This window comes from Myxine glutinosa, chromosome 4 (assembly GCF_964187855.1).
Source record: "Myxine glutinosa chromosome 4, kmMyxGlut1.1, whole genome shotgun sequence".
Lineage (NCBI taxonomy): Eukaryota > Metazoa > Chordata > Myxini > Myxiniformes > Myxinidae > Myxine > Myxine glutinosa.
The window spans coordinates 62,951,633-62,978,509 of NC_136264.1; the positions used below are offsets into that span (position 1 = coordinate 62,951,633).

The following is a 26,877-nucleotide window of genomic DNA, read 5'->3' on the forward strand; positions in this document are numbered from 1 at the left end:
CGGTGCCCCATGACCACCACTCCATCCGAGAGGGAGGGTATGCCACCTGGAACGACGCACCCACCAGGATGTCCAGTACACCCCAATGGGCCTTCACTAAACGATCCAAAAAGGGCTTCACACCACCTCCAGAGCATGGCCAAGTTGTGAGGAGGGGATGGAAGCACTGACTGCAGAAAATGTTCGAACAAAGTTCCCCTCAGAGAATGCCAAAGGAGACTTCCTTTTCACCAACGTCCAGATCCATTAATCCCGCGTTTCCATCAGGTTGGCTGGAGGCAAGTCCACGGCCAAAGTCTCGCAAGAACCGGCCAGGGCAAGTCCCTCACGAACACATCAATAATACACATGAACACTCCGGAGTGTCCTCTTTTTTGAAAATTCAAATCTGCTAACCCTACTTCCGCGGCAGTTGGGGCAAGTGTTTCACGAGTGCACATTGGTGTTGCGTCGGAGCCATTGTCTGCAGACTGGAGGGTTTGTTGAATGGATGAAAAGGTCTGGACAGGGGAACACAAAATGTCGGAATAGTGGGGGAAAAACAACTCTGTTTAACTCTGATGGGAATGAAGCACAGCAAGGATCTCATCTCAGAGGGGAGGGATCTGAACAGGTAGCCTATGTTCAAGAGGAGGGCTAATTTGGTCTATGTGTCACGTTTAGTGGCAATTGGCCCAGTAGTTTGGGCGTGATTGGTGTTTCACACACAGGGAACACACACAGGAAATGACTTATTTTAACTTAACTTGCGTCAATGAAATTTGGGGCAGTGGGGCTTTGAGTGTTCTTTGCAAATCTGCACATGACGTGAAGTTTTGAGGTAAGGTGCGGTCATGGAGGGAGTGAGTGGGGTGACCAGATATTCAGGAAATTCGACATACTTTCCTAGGTTCTGTGAAACATTTGATGGGAGGATGGATTTTGACATTTTGAAATGCAAGATTCTGAGAATGGGTAAGGATAAAATGAGCATTCTGATTTATCATACTTGACACACTGTACTCTGTTACAGTGAATCGGTGCTGCAGAAGCAGTTCCTTGGCAAGGGTTGTAATGGGTGCTTCGGCATTGTCTTCCCAGCAGTCGTGAAGGCAGGAATATTGGAATTTGGTCAGTTTTTCCAGCAATATAGCTCACCTACTCCTTGCGAAGGGCACCTTGGGATCTTTAAGGTACACCAACTAATGCCAGCAGACGAGACGCCAGTTTAACGTCCATCCGTGAAACACCGGGATGGCAGTTTATAGGGTCTGCACATCATAAGAGGCAGTCTTAGAGCATGTGGCACCGAAGGATCTAGAAGTGGAAGTAGATATGGGGGCTCTGCAGATAACAAAAGTGCCAGGTAGGTCTGCAGATAAAAGGTAGGTCTAGGTCCACAATGTTTTGAGGTAGGTCTGCAGTGCCAGGTAGTTCTGCAGATAAAAGGTATAGGTATAGCTAATAGGATTTTGGGTTTTATTCACAGGAGAATAAATTACTTTTAGTTTTGGTCACCATATTGGAGAATGGGCCAACCCCCACCCCCTCTTTCCGTGCCTCCACCCCCCAAGCCCTCTCCCTCCCACAGATCTCCCGATGTCCCTGCTCTCCATCTTGTTCTCCCGCTCCCTTTATCATGTTTTATGTTTTATGTGTCAGTTTGTCTTTTTTGTGATCAATGTTAGCTCTTCCACGATTCTCGACCTTGTAAAAAAAATAAAAAAGAAGGAAAAAAAGACATATAGTCACACAGAGGGTTCACCATGGAGTGACTACACTGATTCCAGTGACTACATAGCTAGACTAAGCTACAAGGATCAGATGCAAGAGACAGGATTTCATATATTAGAAAGGAGAAGATCTGATGGAGATGTTATTAGATCACCTAGAATGTAGTTCATGGGAGCTTATGGGGGCGGGGAGCTACACATACACGTTTTCTCCGAAACTGCTGATAGGATTGTGACCAAACCTGATTGAAATGATATTTGGTATTTTGCAACTCAAGTATTGTTCACGACATTTAAAAAAATCGGGGTCGAAGGGTCTAAGGACCAGAGGCATCAGATTGGGTCCAGGTTTGACCCCCCCCCACCCCCCTCCCAAAATAGGTATTTGCTTTCTTCTCTGAAACTACATACACAATTTCCATGAAACGCAACCACAACCTTTCTCCTTCGTGATATACCAAAGTTTGTTCATGGCATTAAAGAAATTAGGCCTTAAGGGGGGGAATTGGGCCTTAAGGGGATTTACAGGGGTGTTGCCCATCAAAATAGGTAGTTGCTTTCTTCTCTGAAACTGTCTGTCATCAGCCTGTCATCCTTCCGAGGTCGGCAAATTGAGTACCAGCTTGCTGGGATTAATGATCCCGGTGTGTACCCCGGTTTAGAATAGGTACACCGTATCCCTGCTCATCGTAAGAGGTGACTAAGGGTTGGCGTCAGGAAGGGCATCCGGCCATTAAAAAAACTGCCTCAAAAAGGGAACCATGAGGTCATGGGGCCCGCAAGGCTAACCCCCGCTCTAAGCGGGGAAAATGGCCTCAAAACGATCATTCATTCATTTCATTCTGAAACGACACATACAATTACGATGAAACAATCACAACATTCCGTCCATCACCCGTGATGTACCAAAGTTCGTTCATAGCCTTAAAAAAAAAATCTGAGTCTTTGGTGGTCTATGGGGGGTATGGCCGGGGGGTTGCCCCCCAACATAGGTATTTGCTTTCTTCTCTGAAACGACACATACGACACATACGACACGACACTTCTCTGAAACGACACATTTTGTCCCCCAAAATAGCCATTTTTATGTTTATTTGAAGCTTTATGATTATACATGCTGCCCTGTCTCCTAGCAACCATTGAAATTGTTTTAAAATACCTGATAGTTTAAAATACCTTTAGTCGGTGTAGTATACCGTACTGCTTTATTCTACCAGGTGAGCGCCCAGGGATATTGCCCCTATTTTTGAATGATTATTTTTTATATGCAATCAACATTGGGAGATGCATGAAATATGTAACAATTCATTGGATTTGACTGCCCATTCATGCTCCAAGATGCAGAAACCTGGGGTCACGGGGGTCAAAGCGGGGGGGGGGGGAGGGGGGGGGGAGGACCACAAAATTTGATATTGGGTCATTGGGGAATATTCACCAGGAATTTAGGTCATTCACCTAAAAAATTGCTAAAAAAAATAGAAGCCTAAAAAACGACCCTCGACTTCAACTTCACCCTCGTTAAATGTTTTCTTAGCTCGATTATTCAGGTGCGGTTGGTCTGATGATGAGTGGGCTGGCGCCACCTAGAGGTTAAACCGGTTGATGTTGGCAGTTTCAATCTTCAGTAGACCGATTGTTGAGCAAGTATACTGTATATATATTTGACAATCTGACATCAACATATACATTTCTGCATGCACATCATGTTTTTAAATTCTTACAACCCAAGTTTTTTTTTATCACCGCCAGTTACCTGAGATAGACCTTATCGTGTTCTCAATCCATCGGATCACACACAGCACGCCATTTCTGCTGATATAGTAAAGAATAACCCAAAAAAACAATAGACGTCATTGCTAATTGACATGTCAGTACCCAGCGATTTTGGCCTAAACATGGAGACATCAAGAAAATGACCAAATATTGCAATGCAGAAATCTTAAATTTCATTCTTCAAGAGCTGTTCACCACCATCCCAGGTCATCCCCATTCCAAAGCCATGATCTTTTCTACACCTGTTAAACTTCTCTACTCCTACTCCTCCCAACATTTTGCTTATGTATCCATCTCGTCAACCCCCTGCGTTCTCCCCTACCCCTCATGTTTACCTGTATCCCTTGTTTGTCCGTTTCCGTCTGCCTTCTTTTCCGCCGTGCTATTGGTGTTTTCCCTTTCTCCTGCTGTTCCCTTTGTTATGTTGTGTCCTGATCTCATCTGTGTCCTTGCTCTTCCATGAGCCCTAGACCATGTATTAAATAAAAATAATAATAAAACCAAGACCTCCGATTTGTGTGCCTTTCACCTTGTCCCTCTACCCCACACCAAAGTTGGAACTATCGACAAATCTCTCAGAGGGTTCATACACTTTTGAAGCATGCACAGGGTTCTGAGGAGTTTGTTTCCTCTTCCCACCACATTGAGCCCCTTGCAGAACCTCTTGACAACCTTGTCCTCGGGCAGGATCCTGACATCGCAAAGCTGCCCCGAGGGTACTTCTTCTTTCGTATGCAGCACAGGACTGCAGGTAGCATCATTAGCTGAGGGCCTGGTTGTCCCGCTGATGCAGTGCCCCTATTACCAGTTCACAGGTACTCATGTCGCCAACCTCGGAAGGATGACAGGCTGAGTCAACCCCACTTAGTGTTAATTCAACGGCCAACCGGGATTCGAATTGAGGACCCTGGGATCCCAAGTCAGCCACCCGAACTGGTAAGCCAACACCAGGCTTCCTGAGGATACTGTTAGGTGATGTGTTGATATTCTAGTCCATGGGTTCCCAATCAGTGGGCCATGGCCCACTGGTGGCCCACAGCACGTTTTCTAGGTGGGCCACAGAGACTGCCCAATATTTGCCCAAATAATATAATCTTTTCACGCACAAGGCCTAAACAAGAGTTCAATTCTGTGTGTGTTGGTGGTGGCCAGTGGTAGCCACCCACTATTCCCTGCATATTTTCTTAGTCTTGTTTTTTTTATATCTTTCCTTTTTTTTTTCAGAAACCCTTCTGAAATGACAAAACGAGGATATGATGAGCAATACATAAAGTTTGGATTCACATCCTTACATGATCATGCAGAATTAAAGGGACAATGCGTCCTGTGCCAGAATGTTCTCGGAAATCAATCTTTGCAGCCATCGAAGTTGAAGCTCCATTTGGAGAAGATTCAACCACATCATCAACATAAGGATGTTGACTTCTTCAAGCGAATGGAAGAGAACGTGAAGTGCCAGCGCTTGGATCAAAGTGGAACATTATTTCAGCAACACAAGCGTCTTACGGAGGCTTCTTATGCCGTCAGCCTCCTCATTGCGCAACAGAAGAAACCTCACACAGTCGGAGAGACTCTGATCAAGCCATGTGCTCTGAAGATGGCTAGGATTCTGCTTGGAGAAGAAGCTGAAAAAAAATTTAACAAAGGTTCTCTGTCAAATAATACGGTTCAAAGGAGGATTGCTGACTTGTCTAGCGACATGATGCTAAAATCAAAGACGCTGCATTTGGATTGTTCTCAATTCAGTTATATGAATCCACAGATGTTTCATCCTGTTCCCAGCTTCTTGCCTTCGTTCGGTATGTGAAGGGTGATTCCATCAAGGAAGAATTCTTATTCTGCCGTTCTCTCGAAAGAAATACCAGAGCTGAGGATGTGATGGAAAAAGTAACAGAGTTATTTGACCATGAGGAACTGAACTGGCACAATCTCTGTGGAGTGTGCACCGATGGTGCCCCAGCTGTGCTAGGAGAAAAAAGTGGCTTCCAAGCGCTTGTTCGAAATCTATCTTCAGGCATCATTTCTGTTCATTGTCTGATTCATCGGCAAGCTCTTGCTTCAAAAACCCTTCCATCTCATCTTCAGGATGTTCTTGAACAAGTCATCAAAATTGTGAACTACGTGAAAAGCAGTGCTTTGAATTCCCGACTGTTCAAGCAATTGTGCACAGAAATGGATTCAGAGCATAAAAACCTGCTTTACTACACCAAGGTGTGTTGGCTATCGAAAGGAAATGTTGTGGCACGAGTGTTTGAACTCCGAGAAGAGATGCAGAGTTTCCTACAGATGTAAGAAAAGCACAAACTTGAAGCTTCCTTCCATGAAAAGCTGCGGGTCTTTTGCCTCGCATACCTTGTGGATATTTTTGATCAACCGAACAGACTGAATCTAAAGCTTCAAGGAAAGGGAACAACTATCATTCAGTTCATTGACACTCTCAGTGCATTTATACAGAAGCTTGAAAACTGGAAATGAAAGGCTGAGGAAGGGAACTTTACCATATTTGAATCTCTTTCGGAAGTCACTATTAATGAGCCGTTGGATCCTGGCGTTGCAAAGGATGCTGTGACACACCTCAGCTGTCTCCGAGAAGAATTTCTGCAGTACTTTCCAGAAATTGGGAGAGAAGGACTGGCGCTCATGAGGAATCCTTTTCTTGTTAAAGTCAGTGATGTCCAGGATGACCTGCAAGATGAACTGATTGAATTTCAAAATGATTCTGGATACAGAAATGTCTTTGAAGCTTCCTCTATCTCTGATTTTTGGCCAAAAATTATGGGAAGCTACCCCAACATTGCAAAGGAATGCCTTCGGAAACTCCTGCCCTTTGCAACAACTTATCTTTGTGAATCAGGCTTCTCAACATTGGTGCAGCTGAAGACAAATGCTCGGAACCGCCTTGAATGTGAGGCAGATCTTAGATGTGCGCTTTCTACAACAGAACCTAGGATTTGGAAACTGGTGCAGAAAATTCAGGAGAACATCTCTCATTAAAGTAGCTTTAGGTTAAACTGGTTTGAGTTTTTTTCAATTGGCAGATACTGCAATGTTTTGTGTTACAGCCCACAAGCAAAGGTTATTATTGCAATGTGTTAATAGAGTTTCATTTCTTAATTTAAAATAAATATTTGTTTTTTATGGAAAAGCCTTGAAGTCTGAAGTGTTAATTTGCCTTTTCAATTGATTTTCTTGATGTTCTGTACTAAAAATTTCTCGCAAGACCCTTTGTCACAAATACATTTGCTTTACTTCACTCACATTAATTCATTTCACAAAGAAATTGTTCAAATGAGAAATATTGTTCCATTAAATACTCTAAAAGTCTAAATTGAATTAAGTTGTGGTACTTATTGACATTTCTTTGGTTTCAAAAAATTGCTGTGATCCCCCTGGGCCATGACATGTCAGTTCAAAAGCCAGTTGGGCCACATAGCGAAAAAAGTTGGGAAACACTGTCCTAGGCTCTAGCTGGTTCTGTCTGTGGGGAGTCGAGTTTGTGGCTGAACCTAAACAGCAAGGAACCTGAAGGAGGAAGCAGGAGGTGAAGGAATATTTTTCTTCTACACATAGTTGAGGCTTGTGGAAGAGCTAGTCCAGTTTGTAGGATAAAGGACCCCCAGTTGAAGGCCAACTTAATATGTTGTTGGAAAGATCATGACTGTTGCTGATGTGCAAAAGTTTTTAGTGACTGAACTTCTTCAAGAGGATTGAGTTCGCCAGATGGTCTTTCCAGAGAGACAAAGGGAGAGTGTGAGATTTGTCAGGATTGAATAACATATTGTCGTGTGACTACCCTGTTGTGAACACTGCAGGGCGACACGGATGACCAAACGAGTTTTACTCCAAGGCGTTCAATCCAAAAATGACGGTATTCATTACACGCGAGGGAAAGGATGATGAACATACCTGGATGGCTTCCACCCAACTTCTTCGCACCTGGATAAATCAACTCAAACCGACATGGAATTAAAATGTACAAATAAACAGGCTTAATGAAAATAAATTCCAGCAAACAAGAAAATGCTCGATAAGACTAATATCCTAAATGGGACATGCCCCCCCCCCCCCCCCCCCCCATACAGCCCCGAATACAGACAAAGGGAAATATAAGAGAACGAAAAAAAATGTGTTTTATTTATTGTGGGCATTTAGCTCCGAGTTGCTCTTGAACCCCGTCAGGAATCGTCAAAGATCGTCACAGGCCTCTACGTCCTTGCACGCAAAACCGCAGGCTGCACTGTCCATCGGCGCGAACTAGGCCTCGCCGCGTGGTCTGCTCACTCCTGGCTCCGTGCGCGAAGTGACCAGGCCGCGCCCGCTTGGTCGCTCTAGCCACGCTTGTCCTCACGATCTCGTTCACCAATACCAACACCAAAGCCAGAAGATGCGAGGAAGTCCAGAGCCTCGACCGTTCGTTGTCAAAAGCCAAGACTCGAGAGACAAAGAAGAAGAGCGGAAATCAAGAGGAAAGGCCAAGAGAGAAAATGTCAAGATGGCTACAAGATGTACATCAAGATGGCTTATGTACATCAAGATGGCTACACGACATTCGGAGCATACTACCTATGCAATTCTACCTGGACTAAGGTATTGCCTACCCCCCACAAACGTAACAATATTCAGTGTTTTACCAACTTGTGATCACGTCTGTGTTCTGTATTGAGTCAGTCATTATCTCATTAAACTTGTTATCCTGTTCATACAGTTCCTCATGGTGTTAGTTTTTGCCTCTGCATCTGTGCTGACTATGGACGTACAACATGGTGGCAGTAGTGAAATGTTTCACCTGGTGCTCTGCCTAAACTACAAGTAACCTGAAGGAAGAAGGAGGAGGTGAAGGAATATTTTTTTTCTTGTACACATAATTGAGGCTTGTGGAGGAGACGGTACAGTAAGTACACTGAACGGATCAGGACATAAAGCCAAAAACAGAATGCAAAACACGCATGCATGAGGTGGACAAGTTGGACGCAGAGGATGCATAGAGTGGACAAGATGGATACAGAAGGAAACTGCAACGAGGGAAAACTGGAAAATTAGAAGTAGAGGTTTGGGTTGGGTTAACGAGGGGAGAAAAGATCATGGTTTTGGATTGGGGACAATCTGAGATGGTGGTGAACAGCTGTCTTGAAGATTTGGAGGGAAGAATGGGATTGAAGAGGATGTGGAAGTTGGTTGCACAGGTGGGGAAAAAGAGGAACAAATGAGTGGAGGTGAGCAGTGATCCTGGATTTAGGTAGTTTCATCAGAAGGGGGTTAATGGTGTACTGTGTGAACCCTGTAAAAACCTGAAGGGGGCAGAGGTGAAGGGGACAAAGCATTGAAAGAGCAGAGGGTGAAAGATCAGAAAGGAGGCTTTATGAAGGTGTGTACTCTTTGGTCCATTTGTTAGCTCACCTGGAACAAAGTTCAGGGGAGCTTATGCGATGGCGCGTCGTCCGTCCATCAGTCCGTCAGTCCATCCGTCTGTCCATCCGTCAGTCTGTCCATCCGTCAGTCCGTCTGTCCATCCGTCAGTCCGTAAACACTTGAAACTTCCTCTCCGAAACCGCTGATGGGATTGCGACCAAATTTGGCGCAAATTATATTTGTTGTGTTGTGGCTAAAGTTGCCCCCCAAAATAGGTATTTGCTTTCTTCTCAGAAACTACACACGCAATTTCGATGAAACTTGACCACAACCTTAATCACCCATGATGTACCAATGTTTGTTCAAGGCATTATTTTTATTGTTTGTTTGTTTAAAGTCTTATGATTATGTTAGTTTGATTATACATGCTGCCCTGTCTTCTAGCAACCATTGAAATTGGTTTAAAATAGCATTAGTCGGTGCAGTATACTGTTTATTCCACCAAATGAGCGTCAGGGGTATTGCCCCAATGTTTATTTATATACAAGGTCGACACGTGTGGAGAGGCGATGACACAGAACACACCAAGACATAATATAATGGAAATAATATAATGGAAAGAACTCATAATATAATGGAAAGAACAGTGGAAAGAGTGGTTGGGGTGTGGGGGCGGGGGGAGGTGAGAGAACACATGAACAGCAGGATGGAAGGCAACATACAGGGAGACCTGCAGGAAGAAAGGATACTGGGAAGAACAAGAACAAAAGGAATGGGGAAGGATACAAGGGGTAAACAAGAAAAAGAGCAATCAGAGATTGCAAACCCTCACCAGGATGTATTTTCAGTTGTTGTTAAGGCTTTTGTGTGAAAATAAATATGGCGACCGAACCACGTGATCGATGACGTAACCATTATTTTTTTTCTCCACCAATTTATGCCTACATGACGTTCAAGAAATTTCATCTTAATCGATGAAGTTTTGTACTTGTCGAATTATGACGTCATAATGGAGGCACCGATGACATCATCATTAACATATTTCATTCCCCATGGAGAGTTCTTTACAATGAGCCATGTCTCAATTTTTTCTTTTCAGTGCTTTCGGAGATATCGAGGTGCAAAGTTTTTCGATTTTTCCAAGATGGCGGCCGAACCACGTGACCCATGACGTCATAATTATCATTAAAAAATGATACAGGTGGAGTTGCACCTATGGTGAAAATTACCTGTCAATCGGACCAACGGTTGCAGAGAAAATCATATTTATTCTGTGCGGACAAACAGACAAACAAACATGAAAAATCGGTCAGAGACCGAGGACTTGCTGGAATGTACTTTTTTATCGGCCATTTTGGACAAATATGACGGCCGAACCACGTGACCGATGACGTCATTATTTGTTTTCTAAATAATTTATTCCTTGATGGCGCTCAAGAAATTGCATCTTGATCGGATGAAGTTTTGTACTTGTCAAATTATGACGTCATAATGGAGGCACCGATGACATCATCATTAACATATTTTATTCCCCATGGCGAGTTCCTTACAATGAGCCATGTCTCACTTTTTTCTATTCAGCACTTTCGGAGATATAGAGGTGCAATTTTTTTGGGTTTTTCCAAGATGGCGGCCGAACCACATGACCGATGATGTCATCATTATTTTTTTTTCTCCACCAGTTTATGCTGTCATGTCGTTCAATAAATTGCATCTTGATTGGATGAAGTTTTGTACTTGTAGAATTATCGAATTATGACATCATAATGGAGGCCGTGGGCCGAGGGAGTTAAAAATTGGGCACAGTCTATTCCAGGGCAAGACAAATATGTGTGTAAAGTTTGGCGATTCTATGTGCAACGGCGTAGACGTAGTACTGCGAACAAACAGACAAACAGACAGACAGACAAACCCACCGATCAACATACTTATAACAAACAAACAGACAAACAAACGGACTCAAATGCAATATCCTCTCCTCTGGCGAGGGTAACAAGTTGGACACAGGCACAAATTCTCAATCACAGAAGCCAATAGTCCGGCAGAAGTATGACTGAACCTGGAAATTTTATGCAAAGTTTTTTTTTTGATTGATTTTGGTAGCCTAGGATCTACTCTTTCAGAATCTGCCGGGTGCACTCCGTGCACCCTTGAGCGTTTTGAGAAATTCAAGATGGCGTCCAAGAAAAGTCCGGCAGAAGTATGACTGAACCTGGAAATTTTATGCAAAGTTTTTTTTTTGATTGATTTTGGTAGCCTAGGATCTACTCTTTCACTGAGAATCTGCCGGGTGCACTCCGTGCACCCTTGAGCGTTTTGAGAAATTCAAGATGGCGTCCAAGAAAAGTCCGGCAGAAGTATGACTGAACCTGGAAATTTTATGCAAAGTTTTTTTTTTGATTGATTTTGGTAGCCTAGGATCTACTCTTTCACTGAGAATCTGCCGGGTGCACTCCGTGCACCCTTGAGCGTTTTGAGAAATTCAAGATGGCGTCCAAGATGGCTGTCGTTTCAGATAACTCCCTATAACTCCGGTAGTATTTGACCTAGGATGATAATTTTGGTGTCTAACCGTATGTTTTGAGGGGCAAGGAATCCATTGAAACCATTTATTTGACTGGTTGGGGATTGCATCATATAGAAATGCAATATGGCCGCCAATATGGCTGCCATATTACAAATTTCAAACAAAAACAAACAAATTCACTTGTATTCACTTTTATTCAAATACATTCACTTGGTCTAGAATGATAATTTTGGTGTCTATCCATATGTTTCGTGGACAAAGAATCCATTTAAGTGATTAAAACAGATGCATATGAATTACATCACAAGAATCTGTGACATTGTTCAATTGAATTAAAATGCTAAGTAAGAGTCTGGCTGCAACCTGCAGCATAACAAGCACAGAATATTGTACATTTCAAACCAGCCTTCTTGCAGCTGCAAGAAAGCGTTCTGCAGGGGTTGTCACTCTTGCATCCACATCTGATCATACGCATGACAGTTTCTGGGGCGAGTTCAACATTTGCGGGAAGGAGGACCGGTTGTAGCGTTTTCAGTTTCGAGTGTTTTACCCATCCGTACATTTCTGCATCAAGTTCAGGTGGATTGCTGTCTTCCAGTGAACGCCACACAATGGCTTGGTGATGGGCCCTTCTTACATTCTCTTTAAATGCCTCACTTGTAGGAGGAAGGGAACAAAGTTTTGGTGGTACCGCGGAGGCCCGACCCGTTTTGGATGCCCACATCTTCCAGCGTGTTTCGGACATTGATTTACTCATAAATATTGACCGTAACAGGCTGACATGAATGTGGTTGCCTGCGCAATCACTGATTCTATGGGAGAATCAATGACCCCTAAAAGTGACAGTGAGTGACCATCTTTCAGAACCTTCAATGCAGTACCTTTGCCAACCCCATAGCAGCATGCTACCGTATCACACCCAGTAAGAGCATGGGCTGGCAGGAGTTCATTCACAAAAGACACATGCTTCTCTACGGTTTTTCCAATGTCAATGACTGTTCGTTCCTTAATTGGTGATTCCATGGTGATACGATTTTTCATGCTTCCAGCGTGATAATAATGAAGCAAGAGAATGAAAACGTCAGTGTCATCGGATATCACAGTTATATCACTCTCTTCATTATTTCGAGCAGACAGCAGCACCTGTTGGACAATGATATTGTCCGCTTCCTCATGACTAGTTGAAAGGTCCGCCCTTCTGATCACTACACCACCATGGCTGATCTCAAATGGGGCAGCGTCCTCACCAAACACTATCAACTTGTGGCTTTGGGTGTATTCATGGAATGACTCGTCTTCAATCAGAAGTTTGACAATCAGGTTTATCAACTGCTTCTTGTTTTCGGTCACCGTCAACACAGTCTCTTGAGGTGGTAACTTGGTGTTCAACTGCAGCTCGTGGACTCGGCTAACTCCAGTGGCCCTAGCACTTCTGGTGACACTCTTAGTACTGTAATCGTAGTACCGATCGAACACTAGGTGAACGTCCCCAACTTTTAGTCTCTTGGCAATGGCGTGTTTCAAGTTGTTTGCGTAGTGTGTAGTGGTGCCCTCTGCAGGCCAAGGAATCACCCAGAGTAGGGCTGAACCATCAATCACAACTACTGAAGTTTCACTTGCTGTTGTCCGAGCAGATACCTCAACCAGAAGCTGTCGCTTTAAGGAAGACTTTGATGTTGCAGCTCTCATTTCTCCTGTGGGGTCAAACATAGACGTTGGTACTGGGGCCAATTCGTAGGATAGGACATCTTTTATGTCAACATCACGCCCACTTCTAGACTGTTGGCCTATGACCCTGGAGTAGATGACATTCATGTCGTACACTTTACTACCTCCCACATTCACATGTTTCTTTGTAGCCACCATGGTAGTCACGGTCTTGTGAATTGTTTCATGTAAGCCATCAGGTAAGTTCTCTCCAAATTCGCACATCTGTTCGAATCCTTTCTGCACAGCGTCCTGCACATTCACTGCCGGGGTTCCATGTAGACCAGTTGCAATGTTCACTAGATCCTGTGGATGTTTCTCGGGATCAAGTGGATCGATACATTTTTGAAGCTTCCTCCTTATGGCTTCTCGGTCCTTGTTGTCATTCTCTATCCGTGCCTTCTTTTCTTCCTTATGTTCACTTCCTTGGTCTCCAGAGTCTCCAAGCATTTCGTCCAGAGCAGCCTCCACAGTACTACATGTATGAAGACTAAATGCCCAGACCTTGAGCGTATCCGGCTTCAATGTTATTCCTATGATGCCATTTGGGGCATGGCCATATCTCATGAAAGTAGTTTCTATAAACATATCACTCCACAGGCCATTCCATAGCCCGCGCTGGTGCCTCATCACATGCTCCCCTTTCATTTACCCGGACTAGTACCTCTTCTGGGAGGGCTTCCATTGCCCTTAGGTAGCACAACCCATACCTTGCATAATGCACATGGCCAGCGGCAAAGAAATAGGGAAGCATTTGTTTGCATGCCTCAAGATGCAACAGCCAATCAGCCTCCCGCTCAGCTCGGACAAACCTCATCATAAGGAACACTGGTTTGATTAACATGTCCACCCACAGTTTGGCAGTCTTACTCCTTTTGGCTATGTCCACTCTTACTCCTACAAACACACAGACACACACACATGCACACAGAGATTACTGGAATTATAGATAGATGGCAGCCATATTGGCGGCCATATTGCATTTCTATATGATGCAATCCCCAACCAGTCAAATAAATGGTTTCAATGGATACCTTGCCCCTCAAAACATACGGTTAGACACCAAAATTATCATCCTAGGTCAAATACTACCGGAGTTATAGGGAGTTATCTGAAACGACAGCCATCTTGGACGCCATCTTGAATTTCTCAAAACGCTCAAGGGTGCACTCCGTGCACCCGGCAGATTCTCAGTGAAAGAGTAGATCCTAGGCTACCAAAATCAATCAAAAAATAAAACTTTGCATAAAATTTCCAGGTTCAGTCATACTTCTGCCGGACTTTTCTTGGACGCCATCTTGAATTTCTCAAAACGCTCAAGGGTGCACGGAGTGCACCCGGCAGATTCTGAAAGAGTAGATCCTAGGCTACCAAAATCAATCAAAAAAAAAACTTTGCATAAAATTTCCAGGTTCAGTCATACTTCTGCCGGACTTTTCTTGGACGCCATCTTGAATTTCTCAAAACCATCAAGGGTGAACGGAGTGCACCCGGCAGATTCTGAAAGAGTAGACCCTAGGCTACCAAAATCAATAAAAAAAAAAACTTTGCATAAAATTTCCAGGTTCAGCCAAAAAATTGGATTTGGCAACCGGACTACAAAGGGAAAACTGGGGAAGAAGCAAGAATGGAACCAACAGAAAAAACAACGAAGAGAAGGGCGAGAGATTCGGGGAAAACCCGATAACTCAGATACGCCGAAAGAGGTGGGCTTGGGCAGGGTTAACGAGGGTAGAAAATATCTGGGATATGGTTGGGGATGACCTGAGATGATGGAGAAGAGTTGTGTTGAAACTGCGAAGGGAAGAGTGAAATTGAATAGAGAGAAGGAGTTGGTTTACACCCAGTTGAAGGAGTTGGTTTACTTACTTTTTCCACATGCGAAATTTGCATTTATGTTTGTTTAAATTATACAATGGACTACAAAATGTAAATGTTTCATGATATTTGTTATATTATATCACCTTTATCTATCAATATTGTTGAAATGAAGATCAAATAGCTGGATGTTGAAATATGTTGAAAAAGTCAAAACTTTACATGGGGTGTACTTACTTTTTTACGTGACTGTATATAAAGTACGTACTATAAAAATATGCCAACGTCAGTAAAACACGTGTATCTATAAAATACGTACATACGTAGTCTATAAAATGCATACGATGGGAATGTGAATCGATACAAAACACCAAAAATGTCTGTTTGTCCGCTGTATGAACATAATCTTATGTTGTCAAAGCATCGTTTACACATCACACAAACACACATCACACAAACACACCAGCACACAAACACACCAGCACACAAAACCCGTCTTGGCAAGGGTCTGCAATTTGATTGCTCTTTCTAGTTACCCTCGCCAGAGGAGTGAACCTGTCCTATTGCATTTGAGTCCGTTTGTCTGTCTGCCTGTTTGTCCGCACAGAATAAATATGATTTTGTCTGCAACCGTTGATCCGATCGACAGGAAATTTTCACCATAGGTGCACCTCCTGTAGAATTTTAAATAATTATGACGTCATAGGTGACGTGGTACGGGTGCCATCTTGGAAAAACCGAAAAACTTTGCACCTCTATGTCTCCGAAAGCACTGCATCGACAAAAATTGGGACGTGGCTCATTGTAAAGAACTCTACATGGGGAATAAAATATGTTAATGATGATGTCATAGGTGCCGCCATTATGACGTCATAATTGGACAAGTACAAAACCTCATCCGATCAAGTTGAAATTTCTTGAGCGTCATCTCGGGATAAATTGTTGGAGAATTTTTTTTATAATTATGACGTCATCGTTCATGTGGTTTGCCCGCCATATTTGTTTTAACACAAAAGCCTTAAAAAACACTAAAACAAGTCCAGGGTCTGCAATCTGATAATCTGATTATTACTCACCCCAGAGGGACAATATGTCTTACCGGGGGTGTGTCCAGTTACCAAGCAGCTTGCTATCGCTTGCCAAGCCAGCCGTTCCTTAGCAACCATTGCGAATGGAATGCCATAAGCCTCATGGTGTTGGTTTAACGGTTAAGTTGGCTGGCTTAAGATCTTAGGGTCTTGAGTTTGAGCCTCTGTCGTCCCGTTAAATAACACCAGGTGGGTTGACTCAGCCTGTCATCCTTCCGAGGTTGGCAAAATGTAAGTACCAGCTTACTGGTAACAGGGGGCACTGCATCAGCGGCACAGCCATTTTTTCCAGAAAATGATGCAACCAACAACAACAACAATGGAGCGCCTGCTCGAGTGCTCAATCCACTTGGCGAACACGTTGCTCTGACGAAAGGCAAATGTTTCAACCATCTGCCGCACCACGTATCCCACGCGATGAGATGTTTCTCGAGGTTGTTTACTTTCTTCCATTCTGTGTTGCCATGGTTACTCCACCTGCGTCGAAATCAAATTCTGAAAACTTTCCGCATTCAAACGAATATAATCCGACGATAATCCAAAATAATATTTTGGATAAAGTACACAGTTACACAGTCAGTACACAGTTACGTCATCATAATAAAGTACACAGTTACGTCATCACGTTTACATTCTCACTTTGACGTCCTGATTCGCGGAAATGAGGAAAAGCGTTAATTGTAACTCTCAAAAACAAAATGCACAAAAACTCTCGGCAATTTTGGTGTGCACAGTACAGTAACATAATATTTCCCTGTTAAAGAGTTTTCTTCACCATTACGGTGCAACCGATACTTGTTAAAAAAAAAAACAAAGTACAGTAAAGTACATGTGGAAAGGCCGAAGAGAATCTGTCGCGAATCCTTTCAGTACGTTCTCTGAAGAACTCTTCAGAAAATAATATTACAGTTTTAATGTATAAATACTAAATCGTTAACACTCACCTTCCCAAAAGACCAAGTTTAAACAGAAAGATTAATAAGAGTATTATTATTATCCCTATGGCCTAGCAGACTGATCGCGGCGTTATGCCGTTGCTAGGGGACCCCAACAACGGATACAGACGCATGGCGGAAACTCCCGAAGATGACGTCAGAGCCGAGCAGCCGAGGGCAGCGACAAGGAGCAATGGCGGCTGTGGGGTCTCGGCTGCCTAGCCCAGAAGGGTTCCATTGCCAACCGTGGGCTTCCCTGCTCGAAGCGGCCAAGCCGCTCAGCCAAGACGGTACGGGCCACGACCGCTGTAATCGCTGGAGGACGCAGAAAGCGCTCCGTTGTTGAGGGAGCACGCAGTGCCGGTTAAGGCCTGCTCTTGGATGTGCAGCAAATAGCGGGAGTCACACAGTCTGAGAAGGATTCCTGGCCGCGTGCGTCTGTTCTGGTTGTTTGCGTGAACTGCAGGCCGAATATTGTGTGCTGCGGATCGAAGGGCGTCTGCAATTAACCTCAGAATGTGTTTTTAACCTGAGATTGTCCACTGTTTGGTCGGGGTGCGTGCGCTGCCGGAATTGGTGCTTGCGCTTCCGGACAGTGTGAGTGCGCTTCCGGACAGTGTGAGAGCGCTTCCGGACAGTGTGAGTACGATCGCGGACAGTGTGAGTGCCACCCCGGACAGGGTGAGTGCGCTGCCGGACTTGGTGAGTGCTCTGCGCGTCTTGGTGAGTGCTCTGCCGGTCTTGGTGAGTGTTCTGTCGGACTTGGTGAGTGCGCTGCTGGGCAGGGTGAGTTCGCTGCTGGGCAGGGTGAGTGCGCTGCCGGACTTGGTGAGTGCTCTGCCGGTCTTGGTGAGTGCTCTGCCGGTCTTGGTGAGTGTTCTGCTGGACTTGGTGAGTGCGCTGCTGGGCAGGGTGAGTGCGCTGCCGGGCAGGGTGAGTGCGCTGCCGGGCAGGGTGAGTGCGCTGCTGGGCAGGGTGAGTGCGCTGCCGGACTTGCTGAGTGCTCTGCCGGTCTTGGTGAGTGCTCTGCCGGTCTTGGTGAGTGTTCTGCTGGACTTGGTGAGTGCGCTGCCGGGCAGGGTGAGTGCGCTGCCGGGCAGGGTGAGTGCGCTGCTGGGCAGGGTGAGTGCACTGCTGGGCAGGGTGAGTGCGCTGCTGGGCAGGGTGAGTGCGCTGCTGGGCAGGGTGAGTGCGCTGCTGGGCAGGGTGAGTGCGCTGCCGGACTTGGTGAATGCGCTGCCGGACTTGGTGAATGCGCTGCCGGACTTGGTGAGTGCGCTGCTCGGCAGGGTGAGTGCGCTGCTGGGCCGGGTGAGTGCGCTGCTGGGCAGGGTGAGTGCGCTGCTGGGCAGGGTGAGTACGCTGCTGGGCAGGGTGAGTGCGCTGCTGGGCAGGGTGAGTGCGCTGCTGGGCAGGGTGAGTACGCTGCTCGGCTTGGTGAGTGCGCTGCTCGGCTTGGTGAGTGCGCTGCTGGGCAGGGTGAGTGCGCTTCTGGGCAGGGTGAGTGCGCTGCTGGGCAGGGTGAGTGCGCTGCTGGGCAGGGTGAGTGCGCTGCTGGGCAGGGTGAGTGCGCTGCTGGGCAGGGTGAGTGCGCTGCTGGGCAGGGTGAGTACGCTGCTGGGCAGGGCGAGTACGCTGCTGGGCAGGGCGACTGCGCTGCTGGGCTTGGCAAGTGCTCTGCTGGGCAGGGTGAGTGCGCTGCTGGGCAGGGTGAGTGAATTGCTGGTCAGGGTGAGTGAGCTGCTGGGCAGGGTGAGGGCACTGCCGGGCAGGGTGAGTGTGTTGCCGGACTTGGTGAGTGCGCTGCTGGGCAGGGTGAGTGCGCTGCTGGGCAGGGTGAGTACGCTGCTGGGCAGGGTGAGTGCGCTGCTGGGCAGGGTGAGTGCGCTGCTGGGCAGGGTGAGTACGCTGCTCGACTTGGTGAGTGCGCTGTTGGGCAGGGTGAGTATGCTGCTCGGCAGGGTGAGTGCGCTGCTGGGCAGGGTGAGTGCGGTGCTGGGCAGGGTGAGTGCGCTGCTGGGCAGGGTGAGTGCGCTGCTGGGCAGGGTGAGTGCGCTGCTGGGCAGGGTGAGTGAATTGCTGGTCAGGGTGAGTGCGCTGCTCGGCAGGGTGAGTGCGCTGCTCGGCAGGGTGAGTGCGCTGCTCGGCAGGGTGAGTGCGCTGCTCGGCAGGGTGAGTGCGCTGCTCGGCAAGGTGAGTGCGCTGCTGGGCAGGGTGAGTGCGCTGCTGGGCAGGGTGAGTGCGCTGCTGGGCAGGGTGAGTGAATTGCTGGTCAGGGTGAGTGAGCTGCTGGGCAGGGTGAGGGCACTGCCGGGCAGGGTGAGTGTGTTGCCGGACTTGGTGAGTGCGCTGCTGGGCAGGGTGAGTGCGCTGCTGGGCAGGGTGAGTACGCTGCTGGGCAGGGTGAGTGCGCTGCTGGGCAGGGTGAGTGCGCTTCTGGGCAGGGTGAGTACGCTGCTCGGCTTGGTGAGTGCGCTGTTGGGCAGGGTGAGTACGCTGCTCGGCAGGGTGAGTGCGCTGCTGGGCAGGGTGAGTGCGGTGCTGGGCAGGGTGAGTGCGCTGCTGGGCAGGGTGAGTGCGCTGCTGGGCAGGGTGAGTGAATTGCTGGTCAGGGTGAGTGCGCTGCTCGGCAGGGTGAGTGCGCTGCTCGGCAGGGTGAGTGCGCTGCTCGGCAGGGTGAGTGCACTGCTCGGCAAGGTGAGTGCGCTGCTGGGCAGGGTGAGTGCGCTGCTGGGCAGGGTGAGTGCGCTGCTGGGCTTGGTGACTGCGCTGCTGGGCTTGGCAAGTGCGCTGCTGGGCAGGGTGAGTGCGCTGCTGGGCAGGGTGAGTGAGCTGCTGGTCAGGGTGAGTGAGCTGCTGGTCAGGGTGAGTGAGCTGCTGGTCAGGGTGAGTGAGCTGCTGGTCAGGGTGAGTGCGCTGATGGGCAGGGTGACTGGGTGAGTGCACTGCTGGGCAGGGTGAGTGCGTTGCCAGACCTGGTGAGTGCGCTGCCGGGCAGGGTGAGTGCGCTGCCGGGCAGGGTGAGTCCGCTGCCGGACAGGGTGAGGGCGCTGCCGGACAGGGTGAGGGCGCTGCCGGACAGGGTGAGGGCGCTGCCGGACAGGGTGAGGGCGCTGCCGGACAGGGTGAGTGCGCTGCCGGGCAGGGTGAGTGCGCTGCCGGGCAGGGTGAGTGCGCTGCCGGACAGGTTGAGTGCGCTGCCGGACAGGTTGAGTGCGCTGCCGGACAGGTTGAGTACGCTGCCGGGCAGAGTGAGTGCGCTGCCGGACAGGGTGAGTGCGCTGCCGGGCAGGGTGAGTGCGCTGCTTTGCAGGGTGAGTGCGCTGCTGGGCAGGGTGAGTGCGCTGCTGGGCAGGGTGAGTGCGCTGCTGGGCAGGGTGAGTGCGCTGCTGGGCAGGGTGAGTGCGCTGCTGGGCAGGGTGGGTGCGCTGCTGGGCAGGGTGAGTGCGCTGCTGGGCAGTGTGAGTGCGCTGCTTGGCAGGGTGAGTGCGCTGCTTGGCAGGGTGAGTGAGCTGCTGGGCAGGGTGAGTGCGCTGCTGGGCAGGGTGAGTGCGCTGCTGGGCAGGGTGAGCGCGCTGCTGGGCAGGGTGAGCGCGCTGCTGGGCAGGGTGAGCGCGCTGCTGAGCAGGGTGAGCACGCTGCTGGGCAGGGTGAGCGCGCTGCTGGGCAGGGTGAGTGCGCTGCTGGGCAGGGTGAGTGCGCTGCTAGGCAGGGTGAGTGCACTGCTGGGCAGGGTGAGTGCGCTGCTGGGCAGGGGGAGTGCACTACCGGACAGGTTGAGTGCACTGCCGGACAGGTTGAGTGCACTGCCGGACAGGTTGAGTGCACTGCCGGACAGGTTGAGTGCACTGCCGGACAGGTTGAGTGCACTGCCGGACAGGTTGAGTGCACTGCCGGACAGGGTGATTGCACTGCAGGACAGGGTGTTTGTGCTGCCAGACAGGTGCGTGCGTGGCCTAAGTGAGTGTGTGCGCTGCCTGAGTAGGTCCATGCGCTACCTATGTGTGGGTGTGCGCTGCACTGCCTGTGTGGGAGAGTGCGTTTCCAGACTTGTTGCGTGTGTTGCCGGATAAGGTGCGTGCTTTACCGGAGAGGGTACACGTCCTTCCGGAATTGCTGAGTATGCTGTCGGACAGTGTGCGTTCACTGCTTGACGGGGACCATGCGCTGCCGGACCTGGTGAGTGCGCTGCCGAACATGTCGAGTACGTATCTGGACTCGGTGCATGTGGTGACAGACTTGGTGCTTGTGCTGCTGGACAGGGTGCATGCGCTTCTGGTCTTGGTGAATGCACTGTTGGAAATGGTGCATGCGCTATCGGTCAGGGAGCTTGCGCTGCTGGACAGGGTGCATGTGCTGACAGACGGGATGTGTGCCCTGCCGGACGGGGTGTGTGAGGTGCCGGACGGGATGTGTGAGGTGCCGGACAGGGTGTGTGAGGTGCCGGACAGGGTGTGTGAGGTGCCGGACAGGGTGTGTGAGGTGCCGGACAGGGTGTGTGAGGTGCCCGACAGGGTGTGTGAGGTGCCGGACAGGGTGTGTGAGGTGCCGGACAGGGTGTGTGAGGTGCCGGACAGGGTGTGTGAGGTGCCGGACAGGGTGTGTGAGGTGCCGGACAGGGTGTGTGAGGTGCCGGACAGGGTGTGTGAGGTGCCGGACAGGGTGTGTGAGGTGCCGGACAGGGTGTGTGAGGTGCCGGACAGGGTGTGTGAGGTGCCGGACAGGGTGTGTGAGGTGCCGGACAGGGTGTGTGAGATGCCGGACAGGGTGTGTGAGGTGCCGGACAGGGTGTGTGACGTGCCGGACAGGGTGCATGCTCTGCCAGACAGGGTGAGTGTGCTGCTGGGCTTGGTGGTTGCACTGCCGGACAGGGTGCATGTGCTGACAGACAGGATGTGTGCCCTGCCGGACGGGGTGTGTGAGGTGCCGGACGGGATGTGTGAGGTGCCGGACAGGGTGTGTGAGGTGCCGGACAGGGTGTGTGAGGTGCCGGACAGGGTGTGTGAGGTGCCGGACAGGGTGTGTGACGTGCCGGACAGGGTGCATGCTCTGCCAGACAGGGTGAGTGTGCTGCTGGGCTTGGTGGTTGCACTGCCGGACTTGGTGCTTGCGCTGCTGGACTTGGTTCGTGCGCCGCCGTACAGGGTGCATGTGCTGCCTGTGTGGGTGTATGCACTGCCTGAGTGGTTGCGTGCACTGCCGGACAGGCTGAGTGCGCTGCTGGAGAGGGTGAGTGCATTTCTGGACTTGGTATGTGCATTGCCACACCTGTCCGGCGCTGCTGGACTTGATGCCTGCAAAGCCATTCAGTGTGATTGCGTTTCCGGACTAGGTGTGTGCTTTACTGGACAGAGTGCATGTGCGTCCGTACTTGGTGTGTGTACTGTTGGACAGGGTGAGTGCACTGCCTGAGTGGGTACGTGTGCAGCCTGAGTGGGTGGATGTGCATCCTGAGTGAGTGCGTGCTTTGCCTGTGTGGGTGAATGTGCTTCCGGACTTGATGCGTGTGCTTCTGGACTTGCATGCGTTGCCGGACTTGGTGATTGCGCTGCTGGACAGGGTGAGTGCACTGCCGGACAGGGCGAGTGCGCTGCCGGACAGGGAGCGTGCACTGTCGGAAAGGGAGCGTGCACTGTCGGAAAGGGAGCGTGTACTGTCGGAAAGGGAGCGTGCGCTGCCGGAAAGGGAGCGTGCGCTGCCGGAAAGGGAGCGTCCGCAGCCCGACAGGGTGCCTGCCCTGCCCGATAGGGTGCGTGCGCTGCTGGATTTGGTGAGTGTGCTGCCACACAGGATGAGTGTGCTGTCGCACCCGATGCGTGCTCCACCGGATAGGGCAAGTGCGCTGCCTGAACGGGTGCATGTGCTTCCGGACAGGTTTTGCTCTACCGGATAGGGTGAGTGTGCTACCGGACAGGGGGGGTGCACTGCCGGACAGGATGAGTGCACTGCAAGACAGGGTGCTTGTGCTGCCGTACATTGTGCTTGCACTGCCTGAGTGGGTGTGTGCGCTGCTTGAGTGAGTACGTGCGCTGCCTCGGTGGGAGCGTGCACTGCCTAAGTGAGTGTGTGCACTTACTGAGTGGGTGCATGTGCTGCCGGACACGGTGAGTGCGTTGCTGGACTTGGTGAGTCACTGCCGGACAGGTTGCCTGCTTTGCCAGACAGCGTGTGTGTTCTGTCAGACATGGTGAGTGCGCTGCCTGAATGGGTTTGTGTGCTGCAGGACATGGTGAGTGAGGTGCCGGACTTGATGGTTGCACTGACGGTCAGCGTGCATGCGCTGTCGGACCTAGTGTGTGCGCTGCTGGACTTAGTGCATGCTTTGCCGGACAGAGTGGGTGCGTTGCTGGACTTGTGTGCGCTGCCGGACAGGGTGTGTTGGCTGCTGGACAGGTTGCGTGCACTGCTGGGCAGCGTTTGTGCGCTGCTGGGCTTGTTGTGTGCGCTTCCAGACTTGTGTGCACTGCCAAACATGGTGAGTATGCAACTAGAATTGGTGCATGTGGTGCCTGACCTGTCGCGTGTGCTGCCGTAAAGGGTGCATGTGGTTCCAGTCTTGGTGAATGTGCTGTCGGACATGGTGTATACGCTATTGGACAAGGAGCGTACGCTGCTATACAGGGTCCTTGTGCTGCAGGAAGGTTGCATGCACTGCTGGATAGCATGCGTGCAATGCTGGACTTTGTGCGTGCACTGTAGGACAAGGCGAGTGCTCTGCCGCACTTGGTGCATGCTCTGCCAGACAGGGTGAGTGTGCTGCTGGACTTGGTGTTTGCACTGCCGGACTTGATGCGTGCGCCGCCGGACAGGATGCGTGTGCTGCCTGAGTGGTTGCGTGCACTGCCGGACAGTTTGAGTGCGCTGCTGGAGAGGGTGAGTGCATTTCTGGACCTGGTATGTGCATTGCCACACCTGTCCGGCGCCGCCGGACTTGATGCGTGCAAAGCCATTCAGTGTGATTGCGTTGCCGGACGAGGTGTGTGCTTTACCGGACAGAGTGCATGTGCACCTGTACTTGGTGTTTGTGCTGTTGGACACCTGTCCATGCACTGCCTGAGTGAGTACGTGCGTTGCCTGTGTGGGTGAATGCACTTCCGGACTTGATGCGTGTGCTTATGGACTTCTGGCATACGTTGCCGGACTTGGTGAGTGTGTTTCCGGACAAGGTGAGTGTGCTACGGGACAGGGAGCGTGCACTGTCAGAAAGGGTGCATGCGCTGCTGGATTTGGTGAGTGTGCTATCACACAGTATGAGTGTGCTGCCGCACACGATGCGTGCTATGCCGGATCGGGTGAGTGCGCTGCCTGAACGGGTGCGTGTGCTGCCGGACAGGTTTTGCTCTACCGGATAGGGTGAGTGTTTTACCGGACAGGGGGTGTGCACTGCCGGACAGGATGAGTGCACTGAAAGACAGGGTGCGTGCGCTGCCTGAGTGAGTACGTGCACTGCCTCGGTGGGAGCGTGCGCTGCCTAAGTGAGTGTGTGCACTTACTGAGTGGGTGCGTGCGCTGCCTGAGTGAGTACGTGCACTGCCTCGGTGGGAGCCTGCGCTGCCTAAGTGAGTGTGTGCACTTAATGAGTGGGTGCATGTGCTGCCGGACACGGTGAGTGCGTTGCCGGACTTGGCGAGTCACTGCCAGATATAGTGCTTGCACTGCCGAACATGGTAAGTGTGCATCCGGACTTAGTGCCTGCGGTGCCGGACTTGGTTTTTGTGCTGCCTGACTTGTATGTGCTGTCCGGACTTGGTATGTGTGCTGCCTGACTTGTATGTGCTGTCCGGACTTGGTTTTTGTGCTGCCTGACTTGTATGTGCTGTCCGGACTTGGTTTTTGTGCTGCCTGACTTGTATGTGCTGTCCGGACTTGGTTTTTGTGCTGCCTGACTTGTATGTGCTGTCCGGACTTGGTATGTGTGCTGCAGTAAAGGGTGCATGTGCTTCCATTATTGGTGAATGTGCTGCCGGACGTTGTGTATGCGCTATCGGACAGGGAGTGTGCGCTGCTGTACAGGGTTCTTGCGCTGCAGGATAGGTTGCATGCACTGTTGGACAGCATGCGTGCAATGCCGGACTTGGTGCGTGCGCTGCTGGACAGGGTGTGTGCGCTGCCCTATCTATGGGGTGTGGGCGCTGCTGGATTTGGTGAGTGTGCTGCCACACAGGATTAGTGTGCTGCCGCACATGATGCATGCTCCACTGGACAGCTTGCGTGCGCTGCTTGAATGGGTGCGTGCGCTGCCGGACAGGTTGTTTGCTTTTCCGGATAAGGTGAGTGTGTTACCGGACAGGGGGTGTGCACTGCCGGACAGGATGAGTGCACTGCAAGACAGGGTGCTTGTGCTGCCGTACATGGTGCTTGCACTGCCTGAGTGTGTGCGTGCGCTGCCTGAGTGAGTACGTGCGCTGCCTCGGTGGGTGCATGTGCTGCTGGACGTGGTGAATGCATGTTCTGCCGGACAGGGTGAGTGTGCTTCTAGACTTGGTGTGTGTGCTGCCGGAATAGGTGTGTGTGCTTTATTGGACAGGGTGCATGTGCTTCCCAACTTGGTGAGTATGCTATAGGACAGTGCCAGGCAGGGAGCATGCGCTGCCGGACAGGGTGCATGCACTGAGGGACAGGATGCTTTTGCTGTCGGACTTGGTACGTGCGCTGCTGGACAACGTGAGTGCACTGCCGGACAGGGTGAGTGAGCTGCTGGACATGATGGTTGCTCTGCCGGTCAGGTTGCATGCGCTGCCGGACTTAGGGCGTGCGCTGCCGGCCTTGGTGCGTGTGCATCCAGACAGGGTGAATGCGCTGCCGGACAGCGTGAGTGCGTTGCAGTACAGGGTGCTTGTGCTGCAGGATACGTTACGTACACTGCCGGACAGGGTGTGTGCGCTGCCAGACAGGTTGCTTGCTTTGCCGGACAACGTGTGTGTTCTGTCAGACATGGTGAGTGCGCTGCCTGAATGGGTTTTTGTGCTGCAGGACAGGTTGAGTGAGCTGCCGGACTTGATGGTTGCTCTGACGGTCAGCGTGCATGTGCTGCCGGACTTAGTGCGTGCGCTGCTGGACTTAGTGCATGCTTTGCCGGACAGGGTGAATGCGTTGCCGGACTTGTGTGTGCTGCCGGACAGGGTGCGTGGGCTGCCGGACAGGTTGCGTGCACTGCTGGACAGCGTTCGTGCGCTGCTGGGCTTGTTATGTGCGATTCCAGACTTGTGTGCGCTGCCACACATGGGGAGTATGCATCCGGAATTGGTGCATGCGGTGCCACACCTGGTGCATGTGCTGCCGTAAAGGGTGCATGCGCTCCAGTCTTGGTGAATGTGCTGTCGGACATGGTGTATACGCTATCAGACAGGGAGCGTTCGCTGCTATACAGGGTCCTTGTGCTGCAGGAAGGTCGCATGCACTGCTGGATAGCATGCGTGCAATGCCGAACTTTGTGCCTGCACTGCTGGACACGGTGTGTGTGCTGCCGGACAGGGTGCGTGGGATGCCGGACCGGGTGCGTGGGCTGCCGGGCTGGGTGTGTGGGCTGCCAGACAGGGTGCTTGGGCTGCTGGACAGGTTGCTTGGGCTGCCGGACAGGTTGCTTGGGCTGCCGGACATGGTGCTTGGGCTGCCGGACAGGGTGCGTGGGCTGCCGGACAGGGTGCGTGGGCTGCCGGACAGGGTGTGTGCGCTGCCGGACAGGTTGTGTGCGCTGCTGGAGCGCACAGACAGCGCTGGACAGCGTTTACTGCTGGACAGCGCGCGTGCGCTGCCGGGCTTGTGTGCGCTGCCATGCCTGTGTGCGCTGCCGAACATGGTGAGTATGCATCTGGAATTGGTGCATGCGGTGCCAGACTTGGTGCGTGAGCTGCCGGACAGGGTGCATGCGCTTCCATTCTTGGTGAATATGCTTTCCGACTGTGCTGTTGGACAGGGAGTATGCGCTGCCGGACAGGGTGCATGCGCTGCCGGACAGGTTGTATGCA

At 50.4% G+C, this 26,877-nt stretch overlaps 1 protein-coding gene across 6 annotated transcripts in view; it reads left to right on the forward strand.

Moving 5' to 3' along the window:
• Positions 1 to 7,553: 7,553 nt before the first annotated feature.
• Positions 7,554 to 26,877, forward strand: part of LOC137424696 (uncharacterized) — a 161,786-nt gene continuing 142,462 nt past the window's right edge. For 3 of the 6 annotated variants that reach the window (XM_078775803.1, XM_078775802.1, XM_078775804.1), the window contains exons 1-3: positions 7,555 to 8,072; positions 8,191 to 8,318; positions 17,016 to 17,199. In XM_078775803.1, coding sequence (XP_078631929.1) covers positions 17,061 to 17,199 — 139 coding nt within the window. In that variant the 5' untranslated portion in view covers positions 7,555 to 8,072; positions 8,191 to 8,318; positions 17,016 to 17,060. Of the gene's footprint in view, positions 8,073 to 8,190; positions 8,319 to 16,987; positions 17,200 to 26,877 lie in introns of all 6 variants that reach the window. The other 3 variants (XM_068112424.2, XM_078775805.1, XM_068112426.2) reach the window with 3 other exon arrangements.